This window comes from Macrosteles quadrilineatus, unplaced genomic scaffold (genome assembly GCF_028750875.1).
Source record: "Macrosteles quadrilineatus isolate MER2022 unplaced genomic scaffold, UCM_ALF_1.0 Scaffold_33__1_contigs__length_1397503, whole genome shotgun sequence".
Taxonomy (NCBI): domain Eukaryota; kingdom Metazoa; phylum Arthropoda; class Insecta; order Hemiptera; family Cicadellidae; genus Macrosteles; species Macrosteles quadrilineatus.
The window spans coordinates 425,881-445,191 of NW_026542626.1; the positions used below are offsets into that span (position 1 = coordinate 425,881).

The window sequence follows — 19,311 nt, forward strand, 5'->3', positions numbered from 1 at the left end:
TTTTATTTTTTTTCTAACTTCCAGTCAAGCTAGGAAAAAAATAATTATACCGTTGTAATCAGAAGATTTTAATTAATAATAAAAGACCAAAAAATAAAAATGTCAATTGTTGATAATTTTTACGGTCACAGTCCCCTTAACCAAAACTATGCTCGCCAGCTGGAAAATCACCTGGCCTTTCTGGGACAAACCACAATAAAATAGCTGGCCTTTGAGGGATGGGCGCTGTTTTGGTGCTTGGCCTTAAAAGGGTTAATTATATATAGCCTATTCATAATACTTGAAAACTTATGGATCTTTTTATTCCTGTTTGAGTCTACTAAGACAAGACCCAATGAAGGTATTAGCTTCTTAATAATAAGCTGTTCTTAAAGTGTCAAGTTCTGGGTGACCAAGTTAAGTTAGCCTAACAAATTGTAAAAAGTATGGCGACCCAGCTGGGTCAGCACTTTCAAGCAAACTAACGCTTGTTTATGAATCAACTGTAACAGCATTCTGAACACTACTAAGTTAGTAGAAAAAACACTTCAAATTACTATTTCAAAAATGCAAGCATTTTTGAAAACGTAATTTGAACTGTTTTTCTCTGGATTTTAATTTTACAAAAACAGTCTGCAGGCAACATAAACTAACAACTCACATTATAACCTAAACTTTACCTTCCTAATCTAACCTAACTTCAAAACACTTAATGCAGTCACAAATTCACATACAGCACGACCTACCACCCTGACATGCCTAAATAAGAACTACGTGTAAGTAGGCCTAATTAGTCCACCAGTCCATCTATATCTCCATAATGTGACGAAATTCCTATTATAGAGAACATGTTATTTGACTACAGAATCACTTGAAATGTTATCCATCCTATCTTGTTTATTGTAATGTTAAGTATGTTTTTACGGTGATATCTTGAGAAATATTCATCAGCGGTGAAAAATAATGGTATATTTGGATTCAGGAGGTAAAAAACTATAAAGTAAGATATCAAAATTAAAAATTCGTTTGGAGGCACCTTTACGGAATAAATACCCTAACTTGGGCCGATAAACTAAAGAACTTAGCTTAGGCCTACTAGGCTATGCTCAGCTCAACTTGAAGCACAAAAATGGAGAATCAACGACTGGGCCTATAAGCACGTCTAATTAATCTTCCATCTCCTAAACCAAAACGACAATTATTGTCTAAATAAAACAAAACTGAAATGTTACACATTTCATCCAAAAGAACGTCGTCAACGTCAACGAAGAGAGACGGACAGGGACAGCTACAGCTACAGCCAGTGTTGCCACCGCGTTGTTGCGATTTTACCCTAAATGCGGGCTAAAATTACCCTAAATTACCCTAAATTTACTTTGAGTTACCCTAAAAATTACCCTAAATGTTAATATTTGCGTTTAATGCTATAAAACATTGTTAAAATCATATAAATCTTACATAAGGTGGTTAATTATACTAAATGAAGTTCCAATATCAAACAATCTTCATAAAATTTTACTCGATTCTAAAAAACCACCCGAAAGAAGAACAAAATGTTGATATTGATCAGCTCTATCGTATAACGAAAAATAACGAATCAAGAACTATCTTATTTTTTACTGTATCGACCCATTACTAATGTTTTTGGACAATCATATCATATCTTTAAAATACAGTACGGTACCACCAAAGCTTTAATCTATACGTAGTAGTAATTTCTTGACACAATTTAAAAAATAATCCAGTTTAATTCAATTTAATCACATAATTAAATATCAAACCCAGTAATGAACAATATAATCGATTTAAACCGGTTGAATCGAATATGATGGTTTGACCATAGTATGTAATGAACGTTTTTTGCCAAATTTTGAAGTTTTTTTCATGTTTTTAGTAAAATTTCCATTGTTATGCCAACTTTTAGTTTTACCCTAAAATTACCCTAAATCTACCATTACCCTAAACTTTACCCTAAGACCAGTAAATTACCCTAAAAAAGGGTAATTACCCTAAAAGTGGCAACACTGGCTACAGCTGCTAAAATCTAAAATGGCTGCCGTGCCGTTCCGAGTTCCGAGTTCCGAGCAGTGTTGCCACACAGCTCCGGAAGAAATCCGTCCTCACACACAAGCTCACAAGCGTAAAAATCCCGCTTTTACCTCTCTAATCCGCGCACAATACGTTAAAAATACGTGCACAATCCGCGCACTATAAATTAACCTGATTCTAATAATATAGTGCTAGAAAACAAGTTTTCCATTATTTTTTTCACCTATAACGAAATGTAACACTCAAAATATTTTATTATTGATTGAACAGATACAAAGATTATTCAGTGAAAAAATTATAATGCTATTGTATTAATACGAAAATTTAAAAATTACATATTCAATTAAACTAAACTTATTGTTCTGAACAAACTTTACCTATAGCAGTTAAAAGTTTTAGAAATCAATAAAATGCAATATTATATCTCCTAAAATATATATTAGAGGTATCAATAAATTAAGACAGGAGTTGTTGGTTTTCTCGCTTATTTGTGAACTATACAAACAAACGAAATTGGAAAACAATGTACACAAAACCACAAATAAAAAATATTACTTTTTGTTTTCGAACTGGCCTTAGCCAAGTTTTTCTTTTCAAAACTAACCTAATACATTAATTGTAATAAGTTAGTATCAAATGTTATAAAGTTGGTTAGTTTGTTTTGTTTCTATTGGTTGGTACTTTGTTTTGTTTGCCTGTTTAGGTTGGTAGTGTTGCCACAAACCAACGTCTAGAGGAAAATCACTAGAACGGGTATCAAAATATCCCTAGAAAACGATTAAATCTCTACAAGTGACAACCTAGAGACGAAGACGTAGAACGTAGAGAAGAGAAGTACTGTAAAGGGAGTGAAGAGAACAATAAATGTACACAAAAAAACATCATCGATCATTCTTGAATGCTCTATTATAATATAATCCTTATTTCATATACTCATAAAGTGCTTCTCTTGAGTCATTAAGTACAAAATGTCCCAATTTGCCATTAAAATCCCCATTTATTTTAAAATACTTTACAATTGGGTGAAATCCGCGCAAAATCCGCACAAAAATCTTCGCAGCCCCCCAGGCCAAAATCCACGCAAAAAGCGTAATTACGCGCAAAACGGCAACACTGGTTCCGAGTGCCGAGCCGAGGTTCGCAGAATCCGAACGCCCAACGGCCCAACTGGAAAGGAACTGGACTGGAAGACTGGACTCAAGATGTATGTCTTGGACTGGACTGACGAGTGACGACTACGATACGACCTAGGAGGATTAAACATAATGTTTAATCCTCCTAGGATACGACTGAGTTGATACACGGCCGCCTTTGGTTTGGTTGATATGAGGACTGACGTGACGAGACGAGTCGAGTCTCGAGTCAGTCTCTGCGTGATCTCAGTCAGTTGAGGCGGTATTTTTCGTGACTAGGCCGGTGACACTGGGCGTTAGTGCCGACGAAATTTTGATTCTATTAATACAAACGAAGTGTCAAAATTAAGTATTTGTTGTGTAGACGCCCCTTTCACCAATTCCTGTAATAAAAGTCCTCGGGCTTTGCCCCACAGGCCATCAAAATCCCAATGTATTTCTTATTTTAGGGCTAATTTCATGATTTGTGCTTTACTGTTTGGTTATATAACTCGGGTACAAGTTATTATTGGTTATGATTATATAGTTTTATTTGGTTAAACGAGATTTAATTAAATTGCTGAAAAAAAAAAACAAATTGAAAACAAAACATGACCTCTATTAATAGACAGCATGCCGGCGCCGTGGCCTTCGAAGTGGCAACATTGCAAGTAGGGTTGTAACAGCTATTTTTTTTTTATGCAAATAATGGTATTTTGTGTATTTTTTAAGAATATGAAAGCTTTGGTTACTGGGCTATTAAAATATTAACTCCACCTTAAATTTACGAAAATAGATTTTCAATTTAAATATTGTTTTGATTTTCAATTCTATATGTTTTATTTTATATTTTAATTATGTTTATCAACGCTGCAAGTACAGTAATGTTGTCTTGCACCAGATGTCCCATAAGATAATACCCCCGTCGCAGCAAACCTGCATACTAAGCGAATTTCCATTTACCCGGCTTGATTTCTACTAAAATATTCCCTAAAAATTTACAGATTTATATCCTATTTAAATAACATTAATTTTAGTGAGTAGTTAGGTTTGCTGCTACGGGGAAGATGTTGAGATGTGTTTTTTCAATTGAAATATTGATAGCTTAGTATGAAATAAGCCAAATTGCCAAATTTGATTACTTAAAATATATCCATAAACAAGCAAACTAGAACAGTTTATTTATTCTCCATAAGAATAACATGGGAATTTTAAATTTACAATTTTTTGAATTTTCTCCGTAGTCAATGAACATTCAAAAAAACTTCAATATACTAAATTATTTGTTTTTTTAAGCTCTTCAAAATGGTCTAGAGAGAAATTTAGAAATTTAAAGTTTTTAGGGGCAAAAATGAGAAAAACCCATTTTTACCCCATAAAACCCCCCATAAACCCCTGATCCCATGGTCCGATTATGCTGGTTCGCGAACTCGTTCGAATAAATGTAGGTTTACACGTTTGTACCAAATTTCATCGAAATCGGGTCAATTTTGCTCGAGTTATCGCGCTAACGGACACATATATAAATAAATATATATATATATATAAATATATATATATATGAATTTGAACGGATGGTGTTTTTGGCCTCTGGGGACCTCAAAACGAAAAAGTAAATCGGTCCCGGGTCAAGGTCTTACCATGAGACCTACGGTAATAGCTTATTCCCTATATGGGAAATTCGCTAACATGGCAGACAGGTGACACCAGCTCATTAACTCGCTTATCATTCATTAAAATTTTAATTTTTGAACATATTCATGTGGATATCATCGGCCCATTACCCCAAGTTGGATATCTTCGTTACTACCTTACAGTAGTAGATAGGTTCACCAGATGGCCAGAAGCACACCCCTTGCAAGATATCTCTGCCGAAGAAGTCTCGTCAGCTCTTTTCTATTGTTGGATATCAAGGTATGGTGTTCCCTTGCGAATAACAACAGACCAGGGAAAACAATTTGAATCTGCACTCTTTGCTGAGTTGGGAAAATTGTGTGGATTTTCAAAATTAAGGACAACGAGTTACCACCCGTGCGCAAATGGCATTGTGGAACGTTTCCACAGACAACTCAAGGCGGCCATCATGTGCCACTCCACCTCCACGTGGGTCGAATCCTTACCCACAGTGCTTCTTGGAATAAGAAATGCTTTCCGTGTGGATCTGAACACCTCGTCTGCTGAAATGGTTTTTGGAGAGGTTTTACGCCTCCCTGGCGAGTATTTTATGCCAACAACCCAGCTGGCACCCTTAGAGGATCCGACTAATTTTGTGTCTCGATTACGACTCAAGATTTCATCAATAAAACCATAGATAAAACATACTCCTCAAGTATGATAAATTATAATAAAAGTATGATAAATTATACAATAATATTTAGTGGAAACCCCTAGACTTTTATTTAAAGTATTTCTATTATTTAAATTAGGTTCTTTTCACTAAATATCTAAGTGTCATGTTATCTCATTGGGGTAGCGGATTTTTATCCCCCTGGAATTTTACCCCCTGGGCAAACGTGACGTCACAAACCAGGGGGTAAAATTCCGGCCGCGAACTTTTGAGTTTCACGACATCAGCTCGATGGATTAAACGTGGAATTAAACATATATTTTCACGGTTGTGAATTTAATCAGAACACATAAAATTATAAAAACCTAGAGTGTGCGGCCCGGATTTTTACCCCCGGAATTTTACCCCTGGAATTTCACCCCCCGGAATTTCCCCCCCCCCCCCCCGGATTTTTACCCCCGGAATTTTACCCCCTGGCCAGATATATAAAATTAGTGAGAATGATTAATCTTCATTCTGTTTTAGTTTAATAGTAAACATTTTATTACTAAGTAGCCCATCTTAATTTATTTGTAACATCTGCTAATCGAACAGGTTTTTGATTTTAATTTTGAGATTCGAGTATCAGGATTCGATCTTTGAAGCCAACTGTTGATTAATATGACGTATAAACAAACATCAGAATGGTAATTAATTGATTCGAAGATTTCTTTAACGATTTATTATACAACTGTGGTAAAACAATGTTTTTCGTTTGTATTGTAACAATAACAAAATATGCCTTATTGTTTCTTACCGAAGAAATGTTCACCCAATTATCATTTAAGTGAGCTACTCAGTTTATTTTACATACTTATTAACCAACAGTTGGCCCCAAACGCAAATCCCGAACATACAAATTAAACAGCAAATTCTGTTTACTCGGTTGAGATTACAAAATAAATAAATAAAGATAGGCGACTGACATAAATTATGAAATGTTTACAATTAATTAATTAAATACCCCCGCCGCAGCAAACCTGCAGACTAAGCGAATTTCCATTAGCCTGATAGGATAAATGAATGACACTAAAATGCCTCCTTAAAAATATCATATTTATTCCCTATTTAAATAGAATTAGTTTAATGTGTACTTAGGTTTGCTGCAACAGGGAGAGTAAAAATGTGGGTTTTGTATGTTAATAGTTTAGTAAGAAATTATTGTATTTTCCAAATTCAATCATAATATCATGATAATATGTTCATAAACAAGCAAACTACAACAGTTGACTTATTCTCCATAAGAATAACATAGGGGTTTTAAATTTACAGTTTTTTGGAATTTTCTCCGTAACCATTAGGCGCACAAAAACGCTTCAATAAACTAAATTATTTGTTCTTTTATGCTCTACAAAATGGTGTGAAAAGAAATTGTAAAATTTTGTGTTTTTATGGTCAAAAATGGAAAAAACCGATTTTTACCCCATAAAACCCCCCATAAACCCCCGTTCCCATAGTCCGATCACGCTGGTTCGCGAACTCGTTCGAATAAATGTAGATTTACACGTTTGTACCAAATTTCATCAAAATCGGATCATTTTTGCTCGAGTTATCGTGCTAACGGACACACACACACACATATATATATATATATATACATGAATTTGAACGGATGGTGTTTTTGGCCTCTAGGGACCTCAAAACGAAAAAATATATCGGTCCCGGGTCCAGATCTTACCATGAGTACAACGGTAATAGCTAATTCCCTATATGGGAAATTCGCTAAAACAGAAATAAGAAAATCTATCATTCAATTTCTAAAATCGGCCAGGGGGTAAAATTCCGGGGGGTAAAAATCCGGGTGTAAAATTCCGGGGGTAAAAATCCGGCCCGTACATCTTCAGTTGTCTAAACGCTACTAATATGGACAGGGGGTAAAATTCCGATTTTTATCGATGATCTAATTAATCACGCTCTGGCTATTTTCATTAGACTTCCAAATCCGCGGGGGTAAAATTCCGGCCGCGAACAAACTTTTGGCCACTCAGGTTACTACGTCATAGTGACGTCAGTGCCCAGGGGGTAAAATTCCACTAGAAAGGTAGTACTCCCTTCTTGAGGAGTATGTTTTATCTATGACTATATTAACCAACGCAAGTAGAGAAGTAGTAGACTTCCCATCCCCATCCCATTGTAACTTTTGAAGTTCGTTTTTCGTGTCAAGCTCATGTCCGACCGGGAGTCCGGTGACACTGATCACAAGTGCCAAAGAAATTTTGTTTCTATTATTTTAGGGTTCGTTTCATGATTTGTGCTTTATTGTTTCGTTTTATAACCAGGGTCCACGTTATTATTATTGTTATTAGTTCTTTTTTTGTTGTTGTTAAACGAGGTTTTAAATTACTGAAATAACAAGAAACAATTTGTAAACAAACCTCTGCAGTGCACCGGACAGAACTAACAATAAAATTGGCTTCAGCGGTTCCATAAGGATTAAAGGATGAGAAATGTTTTCCTTTATATCATGCTCTTTTATCATGCTCGCATTTTGCAAAAGCCCGGGAAAATTGTGTAGATAAAATAGCGTAGCTACATGGTAGTTAAATCAAGCTAACTTTATAAAAGCAAACTTGAAAAGAAGAAGACGACTTGATTAGGGTCTCGGTTTGGGGAATGGGCACACGGGAGGGACTAAGGCTAAAGGTGTACTGACGTCATATCTCTATTTAGTGGCTAAGGTCTTCTCTTGAGGCGACACGATTACCGTAACGAAACGACGTCATTACAGCGGCGTTCGTGGCTTAGTTGGTACGGTAGCGTTTCGGATTGATGTTCAGGAGGTCTCGGGTTTAATCCCGCTGGAAGCACTAACTTTTTGTCAACAATTTTTTCATATCAGCAAGTTTGGTTGGTTAGGTTAGGTTATGCCAGTTTAATTTTATAATACTAAATTTTAAAATTAATTTTATAATCAATTCAAAATTATAAGTAACTTAATCATTAATTAGATTTTTATCTTATATAGTTTTTATATTATCAGCAAGTCTGGTTGGTTAGGTTATGTTATGACAGTTTAATTTGAAAAATTAAACATTTATTTTATAATTTTCAAACAATATTTTATAATTAAAAAGTTCATTTTATAACTAAAAAAAAAAAAAAAAAATAATTTAAATTTTTTCAACTTAGCAGTTTTAGCGGCGAACGCTGACACTACAAGATATGTTAGCCTTAGTCCCTCCCGTGTGCCCGATGGTTTTGGGATGCGGTGGGACTGAACGGACTGAATCAACTGATGGGAATTGGGAGGGGGAGGGAACATTAAACGGCCGTGAAGATAGCTATCACCAGCTGTCATCCCTCCAAAGTTTCCCCCTCCACCAGACATTTGAGTTTACCCCTACGAAGTAGTCAGTGCTTTGCACAAGTAGACCTCCGAATCCCGTACTTTATATTTTCTAAAACTCTAAGCTTTAAGGGTTATAACCTATTTAATTATAAGAATGACTTTGTAATTATTAAAATGCATTAATAAAATAATATAAAAACATAAATATAAGTAATCTTGACTGGTGGTAAAAACTACGCAATAATGTGACCAATAAGAAATATGTATTTACCTTGGACCTATTTAAACTGAACCAAATTTTATTATTGATTATATAAAGAAACATGATTGCTCTTAATAAGGTATGAAAATTGAAAAAAAGAGTAGGACCTTAGCGAAAAGGGCGCTGAAACCAGAAAAATGGTAAAATAATTTGACAAGATTACTATTTTTCTTATCATGACCCCGATTGATTGCACCAAATTTTATTACTGATTATACTAGTATAGATGATTAATTTTAATAAAAAAATATGATAATTGAAATTAAAGTGCAGGATGTTGGCGAAAATGGCGTCGAAAACCACGAAAACGGTCAAATAATGTGACAAATTCACAAATTCTTCGTACCATGACCTTGATTGATTGCACCATATTTTATTACTGATTGTACAAGTATATATGGTTGCTTTTAATAATAAAATATTATAATTGAAATAAAAGTGTAGGATGTTGGCGTAAAATGGCAACAAAGTCACGAAAATGGTTAAATAATGTTATACATTTAAAAAATTTTCTAACCATGACCCCGAATGATTGCACCAAATTTTATTACTGATTGTACAAGTATATATGATTGCTTTTAATAATAAAATATTATAATTGAAATAAAAGTGTAGGATGTTGGCGTAAAATGGCAACAAAGTCACGAAAATGGTTAAATAATGTTATACATTTAAACATTTTTCTAACCATGACCCCGAATGATTGCACCAAATTTTATTACTGATTGTACAAGTATATATGGTTGCTTTTAATAATAAAATATAATAATTGAAATAAAAGTGTAGGATGTTGGCGTAAAATGGCACCAAAACCACGAAAATGGTCAAATAATGTGACACATTCACAAATTATTTTTACCATTACCCCGAATGATTGCACCAAATTTTATTATTGATTGTACTAGTATAGATGATTGCTTTTAATAATAAAATATAATAATTGAAATAAAAGTGTAGGATGTTGGCGTAAAATGGCAACAAAGTCACGAAAATAGTTAAATTAAATGTTATACATTTAAGATTTTTTCTAACCATGACCCCGAATGATTGCACCAAATTTTATTACTGATTGTACAAGTATATATGGTTGCTTTTAATAATAAAATATTATAATTGAAATAAAAGTGTAGGATGTTGGCGTAAAATGGCACCGAAACCACGAAAATGGTCAAATAATGTGACACATTCACAAATTATTTTTACCACTACCCCGAATGATTGCACCAAATTTTATTATTGATTGTACTAGTATAGATGATTGCTTTTAATAATAAAATATAATAATTGAAATAAAAGTGTAGGATGTTGGCGTAAAATGGCAACAAATTCACGAAAATAGTTAAATTAAATGTTATACATTTAAGATTTTTTCTAACCATGACCCCGAATGATTGCACCAAATTTTATTACTGATTGTACAAGTATATATGGTTGCTTTTAATAATAAAATATAATAATTGAAATAAAAGTGTAGGATGTTGGCGTAAAATGGCACCGAAACCACGAAAATGGTCAAATAATGTGACACATTCACAAATTATTTTTACCACTACCCCGAATGATTGCACCAAATTTTATTATTGATTGTACTAGTATGGATGATTGCTTTTAATAATAAAATATAATAATTGAAATAAAAGTGTAGGATGTTGGCGTAAAATGGCACCGAAACCACGAAAATGGTCAAATAATGTGACACATTCACAAATTATTTTTACCATTACCCCGAATGATTGCACCAAATTTTATTATTGATTGTACTAGTATAGATGATTGCTTTTAATAATAAAATATAATAATTGAAATAAAAGTGTAGGATGTTGGCGTAAAATGGCAACAAATTCAAGAAAATAGTTAAATTAAATGTTATTCATTTAAGATTTTTTCTAACCATGACCCCGTAAGATTGCACCAAATTTTATTACTGATTGTACAAGTATATATGGTTGCTTTTAATAATAAAATATTATAATTGTAATAAAAGTGTAGGATGTTGGCGTAAAATGGCACCAAAGTAATGAAAATGGTTAAGAAATGTTATACATTTAAGATTTTTTCTTACAATGACCCCGAATGATTGCACCAAATTTTATTACTGATTGTACAAGTATATATGGTTGCTTTTAATAATAAAATATTATAATTGAAATAAAAGTGTAGGATGTTGGCGTAAAATGGCACCAAAGTCACGAATATTGTCAAATAATGTTATACATTTAAGATTTTTTCTTACCATGACCCAGATTGATTGCACCAAATTTTATTACTGATTATACTAGTATATATGGTTGCTTTTAATAATAAAATATAATAATTGAAATAAAAGTGTAGGATGTTGGCGTAAAATGGCACCAAAGTCACGAATATTGTCAAATAATGTTATACATTTAAGATTTTTTCTTACCATGACCCAGATTGATTGCACCAAATTTTATTACTGATTATACTAGTATATATAGTTGCTTTTAATAATAAAATATAATAATTGAAATAAAAGTGTAGGATGTTGGCGTAAAATGGCACCAAAGTCACGAAAACGGTCATATAATGTGACACATTCACAATTTTTTTTTACCATTACCCCGAATGATTGCACCAAATTTTATTATTGATTGTACTAGTATAGATGATTGCTTTTAATAATAAAATATAATAATTGAAATAAAAGTGTAGGATGTTGGCGTAAAATGGCAACAAAGTCACGAAAATAGTTAAATTAAATGTTATACATTTAAGATTTTTTCTAACCATGACCCCGAATGATTGCACCAAATTTTATTTCTGATTGTACAAGTATATATGGTTGCTTATAATAATAAAAATAATAATTGAAATAAAAGTGTAGGATGTTGGCGTAAAATGGCACCAAAGTCACGAAAATGGTCAAATAATGTGACACATTCACAAATTATTTTTACCATGACCTTGATTGATTGCACTATATTTTATTACTGATTGTACAAGTATATATGGTTGCTTTTAATAATAAAATATTATAATTGAAATAAAAGTGTAGGATGTTGGCGTAAAATGGCACCAAAACCACGAAAATGGTCAAATAATGTGACACATTCACAAATTATTTTTACCATTACCCCGAATGATTGCACCAAATTTTATTATTGATTGTACTAGTAAAGATGATTGCTTTTAATAATAAAATATAATAATTGAAATAAAAGTGTAGGATGTTGGCGTAAAATGGCAACAAATTCACGAAAATAGTTAAATTAAATGTTATACATTTAAGATTTTTTCTAACCATGACCCCGAATGATTGCACTAAATTTTATTACTGATTGTACAAGTATATATGGTTGCTTTTAATAATAAAATATTATAATTGAAATAAAAGTGTAGGATGTTGGCGTAAAATGGCACCGAAACCACGAAAATGGTCAAATAATGTGACACATTCACAAATTATTTTTACCACTACCCCGAATGATTGCACCAAATTTTATTATTGATTGTACTAGTATAGATGATTGCTTTTAATAATAAAATATAATAATTGAAATGAAAGTGTAGGATGTTGGCGTAAAATGGCACCAAAACTACGAAAATCCTACACTTTTATTTCAATTATTATTTTTATTATTAAAAGCAACCATATATACTTGTACAATCAGAAATAAAATTTGGTGCAATCATTCGGGGTCATGGTTAGAAAAAATCTTAAATGTATAACATTTAATTTAACTATTTTCGTGACTTTGTTGCCATTTTACGCCAACATCCTACACTTTTATTTCAATTATTATATTTTATTATTAAAAGCAATCATCTATACTAGTACAATCAATAATAAAATTTGGTGCAATCATTCGGGGTAATGGTAAAAATAATTTGTGAATGTGTCACATTATTTGACCATTTTCGTGGTTTCGGTGCCATTTTACGCCAACATCCTACACTTTTATTTCAATTATTATATTTTATTATTAAAAGCAATCATCTATACTAGTACAATCAATAATAAAATTTGGTGCAATCATTCGGGGTAGTGGTAAAAATAATTTGTGAATGTGTCACATTATTTGACCATTTTCGTGGTTTCGGTGCCATTTTACGCCAACATCCTACACTTTTATTTCAATTATTATATTTTATTATTAAAAACAATCATCTATACTAGTTCAATCAATAATAAAATTTGGTGCAATCATTCGGGGTAATGGTAAAAATAATTTGTGAATGTGTCACATTATTTGACCACTTTCGTGGTTTCGGTGCTATTTTACGCCAACATCCTACACTTTTATTTCAATTATTATATTTTATTATTAAAAACAACCATATATACTAGTATAATCAGTAATAAAATTTGGTGCAATCAATCTGGGTCATGGTAAGAAAAAATCTTAAATGTATAACATTATTTGACCATTTTCGTGACTTTGGTGCCATTTTACGCCAACATCCTACACTTTTATTTCAATTATTATATTTTATTATTAAAAGCAATCATCTATACTTGTACAATCAGTAATAAAATTTGGTGCAATCAATCAAGGTCATGGTAAAAATAATTTGTAAATGTGGCACATTATTTGACCATTTTTGTGGTTTTGGTACCATTTTACGCAAACATCCTACACTTTTATTCCAATAATTATATTTTATTATTAAAAGCAATCATCTGTACAAGTACAATCAGTAATAACATTTGGTGCAATCAATCGGAGTCATGGTAAGAAAAAAATCTTGAATGTGAAATATTATTTTACCATTTGGTAGTTTTCGACACCATTTTCGCCAACATCTTATACTTTTATTCCAATTATTATGTTTTATTATCAAAAGCAGTCTTTATTCCAATTATTATGTTTTATTATTAAAAGCAGTCATTTACACTAGTACAATCAGTAATCTAATTTTGTTCAATCAAACAGGGCCAAGGTAAGAAAATTATGAATGTTGGTCATAGTGTAATGAAATAATAAACCACTGTATTTGTGTTCTTTTAACAGCATTTTTTCCTAAAGATCCTTCACTTTTTAAATTTACATATTTTTTTATAAGAATAATCCTGTATACTTGTACAATGTGTAATAACAGTAGGTGCAATCAATCAGTAGCAAGGTGAGGTTCGTGGTCTATTCTCATAATAACAGACTATCTATCTTGGGGCCAGGGTGACGGAGTGGGGGAGCCGCCGCAACTGCTAGGCGACAGCTGGTGACAGCTATCTTCACGGCCGTGAACATTAACAATAACAACATTGGGAACTAGGAACTAGAACTAGGGTCGGTTCGGTTTAGGTTTAGGTTAGGACTTAAGGAAGGATAGCGAACGTAGATAGGATTAGAATCGATCCCATGGTTCAGAGATACGATCAGTGTGAAATATAATTAATTCATGCACTTATTACAGGATAAGAATTTGTAATTTTAATCTAAGTAAACAATTCTTACATAATGACTGCTTTTGAAGGTGAGGAAGAGTGATGATTATTATGTAACTTAGTAGGCCTAAACATGAATTAGGCCTTAGCTGTTAGTTTTATGAGTTGGAAACCGGCAACTTATTTTTGGACCAATAACTTAGGCCTATTAATTGAGTTAGGCTGTTATTTTAATGATATACGGAAACTTTTGTTTCTTAGCTGAGTACGGTACCTATTTATAGGACATCAAAGAATTTCTGGGTCTGATGACTATGTTTACAGAGAACCTCCGATAGCCTATATAATCGGATACATTTCTTATATGATATAGGCCTAGGTCTATCTTAAATAGCCTATCGATTATAACATTTCACTTGTCGTGAGCTAAATAGAAACAATAAGTTAACCAATTTCTATATTACTGACGTTAAATAAATTTTATGAGGCTGTGAGAATTAGGCCTACATCTGGATCATCACTTCAATTTGGGTACAGTTTCTTAACTGGGCCATGCCAATATCGATTGAAACTATCGATTCGATTAGTAAACCTTCATGCGATTTTTCACCATCAGCAAGGTTGGTTAGGTTAGGTTATGATAGTTTTATTTTAAAATAGATATATTTAAAAATATCGATTATTAAGCTAATCAATATTTTCAATTCGATAGTTTAAATCAATATTAGCATAGCCCAGTTAAGAAACTGTACCCTTTAATTTTCCCCTTTAAACATATAGGCTATTAAACGTTAGATAACTTTAATATGTTTTTAAGTTAAGTTATAGATAATTACATATGTTAATATAATAATTGGCACTTTTGGGGGAAACGCCTATTTCACCCTGAAAATCACATTTGAAAATCGAGAAAAATGCTAGAAATCAACGATTTTTGAGGCTTGAAAATTTTCTTTTTAACACGTTCGCTATTGAGTGTCACATATACCTAGGCCTATGCGACGTCGCAGTCATTGCCACAGACCAAGGTATAGGCCTACATTTGAACCTTACGCATAGACTGGCTGTCACTTGGTTAACAGTACACACAGACCACAGGCAAAAATCTGTAAAACAGTGATCATTTACATTGTAATACACACAAATTAAAGAGAAGTTGGGTACAATTCCTCAACTTAGGTATGCTAATACCGATTATTAGTAAACCTTCATTCGGTGTTTTCACTAGGCCTATCTGCAAGTTTGGTTGGTTAGGTTAGGTTATGACAGTTTAATTTTATAACTAACTAGCTGGCCCGACAGACGTTGTACTGTCCTAATGTGGTTTTATGTCAAATGCTCGTTTATTTTCAAGATGAGCTCGTTTGCATGGCTCAATCACGTCCTGGTTGAAGTTCGTTCGCCACACTCACTCCCCTTTAGGTTAGAGCTTGTTCGCTACGCTCACTTGCCTTCAGGTTAGCTCGTTCGCTACGCTAACTCGCCTCCAGGTTGAAGTTCGTCCGCTATGCTCACTCACTTTGCGATAGTTGACTGAAACCACATAAAAATATTGCCTTCTAAAATTGCATCAAACAGCAGCCTTAAAATACCGTACCAAAACGGTTACCCAGCTTAGCTTCATATAAAACTGCTCAAACCCGATACTACAAAAAGGTCCAGTCTAGATCAATTGAATGCATTTGGATCGTGACATTCATGAACTGGATTGAATTTCCTTTGAACCAACAATGTAGACTTTTCTCACTGGGTTGGAACTTGCAAGCGCTTGTAACCAGCTTTCTTTGTGAACGCACCCATACATAAAATACGGAAACACAACAGCGCCATTGCATCTCATCTCATTTGCATTTTGTTACTAATTGAGCTGTATCCACTATGAACTCATGGAGGTGGTGGTCCCCTATTGTTCAAGATCAATTGTCAGATTCATTACAGTTATGGTCTACTCTATGCACAAAATAGCAAATAGTGGCGATAACAGGCCCTGCGGTGCTGGGGGGCCTGTGAGCCTTTATCAGGATTTTTGGGAAATTTTACTGCGACACGGGCCCGCAATTGTGCGACAGGCTCAGCCACAAGGGCCCCCTATCATATCAATATTTATAAGAGAATTAGCATAAGTTTTTTTATGACAGAGATTCGTTAAAACCAGTAGAGAGAGCACTAGGACAAGTAGTTTACAACAGCTAAACTGACACTATTACTTGACCAATCGATATAAATTCTCCATCAACTAAGTAGAAGAATTGTCATCATTCGTGCAGTTTGCATCAACTGTCCTTGTGCCTGTGTGAAGGCCCTATAATAGGGCTGTATCAAGTACCAATGTGGCCCCCGGCAGAGGAGGATAAAACATTAATGATAATCCTCCTAGCCCTCGGCGGGTCACACCAGATAGGGCCCTCTATGCTGATCCAATTAAATGAACTTGAACACTTTTTAACAATCAAATCGGCGAATCAACCTAGGTGGCTAGGGCCCCAGCTAATAAATAATTCCATTCTTTCATTGGTGCTATAGAAGGATTTTTATTTCATTTCATTCCTTACAATTAGGAGGCTGCACTTTGGATTGGTTGACTTCGCATTTTAGATTTGTTTACTTCGAGTCAGGTAAAAAATTGTTACTCACCTATGGGTCTTGGCCCAAATCAGATTGCTTCAAAATCTGTTTACTTTGGGAACCATTGATTTTTATATAATACCGGTATCGATTTTCAAGCCGAGCAGAGCCTGGCCTACAAGCTTGAGAGATCAAGCACAAAGTCAAAAAATCAAGCTCAAGCCGATTTTCTCAGCACTCAATACAATAATGCCCAATTAAAAGTAAAAGCTGTTATGTCCACGTGGACCATGCTCACTAAATTGAAAGATTAGGCTTACACTTTTGCCGCGATCGCAGTTATTGACAAAAACATTTCCCCACGAGGGGGGGGGGGTCGTCAATGTCTCCGCAGCCGCTGGAGATGTTCAATAATTCGACGTGATTTTGGAAGACGATAATGACATTTATTTTTCAGCGAGAGATATATCTACGATTTTGCCGCTGGGAAATGGAATGCGGGAGACGATGATGTTGTTATCTAAAGATGTCATAGGTTTGATTGCAATCACGGTAGACTATGATAATGTTTCTTCCATGACTATGGGAAGTATTCACGATTTTGGTACAATAATGAAAGACGATGATACACCTTGTTGCCTCGGGAGATGCCGTGCCAAGCCAAAGTGCAAGTTTAAGTGGTAATACATGTGATAATGTTTTAAAGGTTATTGGGAGAGTGAGCCCAGCGAACAAACTTGTGGGAGGGCCCTCAGGGTCTTTATCGCCGCCACTGGCAAAGCGAGACTATAGGTGTACAATTTTATGTGATTGATATGGTGAGGCAATGGACCCTCATTCCCATGTCTATAAATTTCAAGTTTGACAGCAACTTCAGGACCTCATCAACCTTAGGACAGAAGTCCTAAATTTGTGAAATTTTGCCATGAGGTTGCTGTCAAACTTGAAATTCATTGATATGCAAATAAAGGATGATGACCGACGTGGGAAGGGTAGGAATCGAAATTGCACAGTGTGAGAGAAGACCCGGGATCGAAGTAAGAATGATATAAAAATTGGTATAAATAATATAATTGGTAAGAAGGATAAATACCTGCTTCTTAGTAATCCAAATTATTAATTGCAATTACACACCAAATCAGCATCATTGCAATAATCTGAATTACTAAGGAGCAGGTATTTACACCAATTTTTATATATTTAACGTAATCCATAGGCTAACAACAAAAATTAGAAGAAAGAATGTTACTGCTTTCTAGACAAGACAAACTTATATTTTTATCAAATAAAAAAAGCCTCCCACTGATTAAATTTCTGTTTGGTTTACAATTACAATCAAAGATGGCAATTCATTGATTAAGATCCAAATACAATCTGAAGGTTTTTTAAAAGGATATGGAACCAGTTATCAGTAATATTAACTCCCTCTACCAGACGGCAGGCCCAATAATTTCATATTATCTCCTTCTGTATGGTTAAAGAGCTTGAATGAAAAAAAAAACTGATTCAGCAAAACCTTTTGAGCAACTTGTTGCGAAATGAAAGAAAAGGAAATATTATATCCAACAAATTCATCAACCTGTTTTATTTGGTTGTTAGTTGAATTTGCCTGAGACCTCATGTGGGACGATCGATTTTGACAGGTTTCACCTAAGTACCTACATGAATTTATAAAGATAATGTGTTTTTTTTTTTATATTACTTACTCAGAAAAAGGCTATTACATAAAAAAGGTATTTAATTGGCCATATAATGTTAATTTTAGACCGCTATTTAGTCACTTTATTCAGAAGTAAAGTTTTAATATGGTACTTGTTCAAATAAATATTTATTGGTACTGTGCTACTTACATTAGGATATGCCCTAGTGTATTAACTTTTTATTCATAGTTAATTATTATTTTTTATTTAAAAGATGGAATAATAATAACAATACTAAAAACTTTCAATTCATACTGTAACAAGTCAAACATAACCAAAGAAACAATGAAATGATACTAAGATACAGTTTTTCTTTTAGTTTTTACATGAACCAAGGTTTCAAGTTTTTACTTGAACCAATCCTCACAACCAACACTGGCAAGATATTTCGGTGATGACCTGTTTCTATCTGCATTAACTGTCCCTCCTTTCTTTGGACACTTGTTGCCATGTGAAGAAGATGTTGCTTTCCAAGGGTGTACAGAGATGGAATTAGAGGTTTTAGGTTCTCTCAGATTTGAGGGGGCTTACTGAAATACAGTCTCTATTCTTGAGTTTTTACTTGAACCAGTCCTCATCACTGACACTGGCAAGATATTTTGGTGACAACCTGTTTATATCTGTATAAACCTTTTCTTCTGTCTTTGAACACTTGTTGCTATATGAAGAAGATGTTGCCTTC

General features: G+C 33.6%; 1 protein-coding gene across 1 annotated transcript in view; it reads left to right on the forward strand.

Moving 5' to 3' along the window:
- Positions 1–14,271: 14,271 nt before the first annotated feature.
- LOC129005780 (ATP-dependent RNA helicase Ddx1-like) overlaps positions 14,272–19,311 on the forward strand; it is a 112,390-nt gene continuing 107,350 nt past the window's right edge. The window contains exon 1 of the mRNA XM_054434789.1: positions 14,272–14,453. Within this exon, the coding sequence (XP_054290764.1) occupies positions 14,438–14,453 (16 nt within the window). The 5' untranslated portion in view covers positions 14,272–14,437. The remainder of the gene's footprint in view (positions 14,454–19,311) is intronic.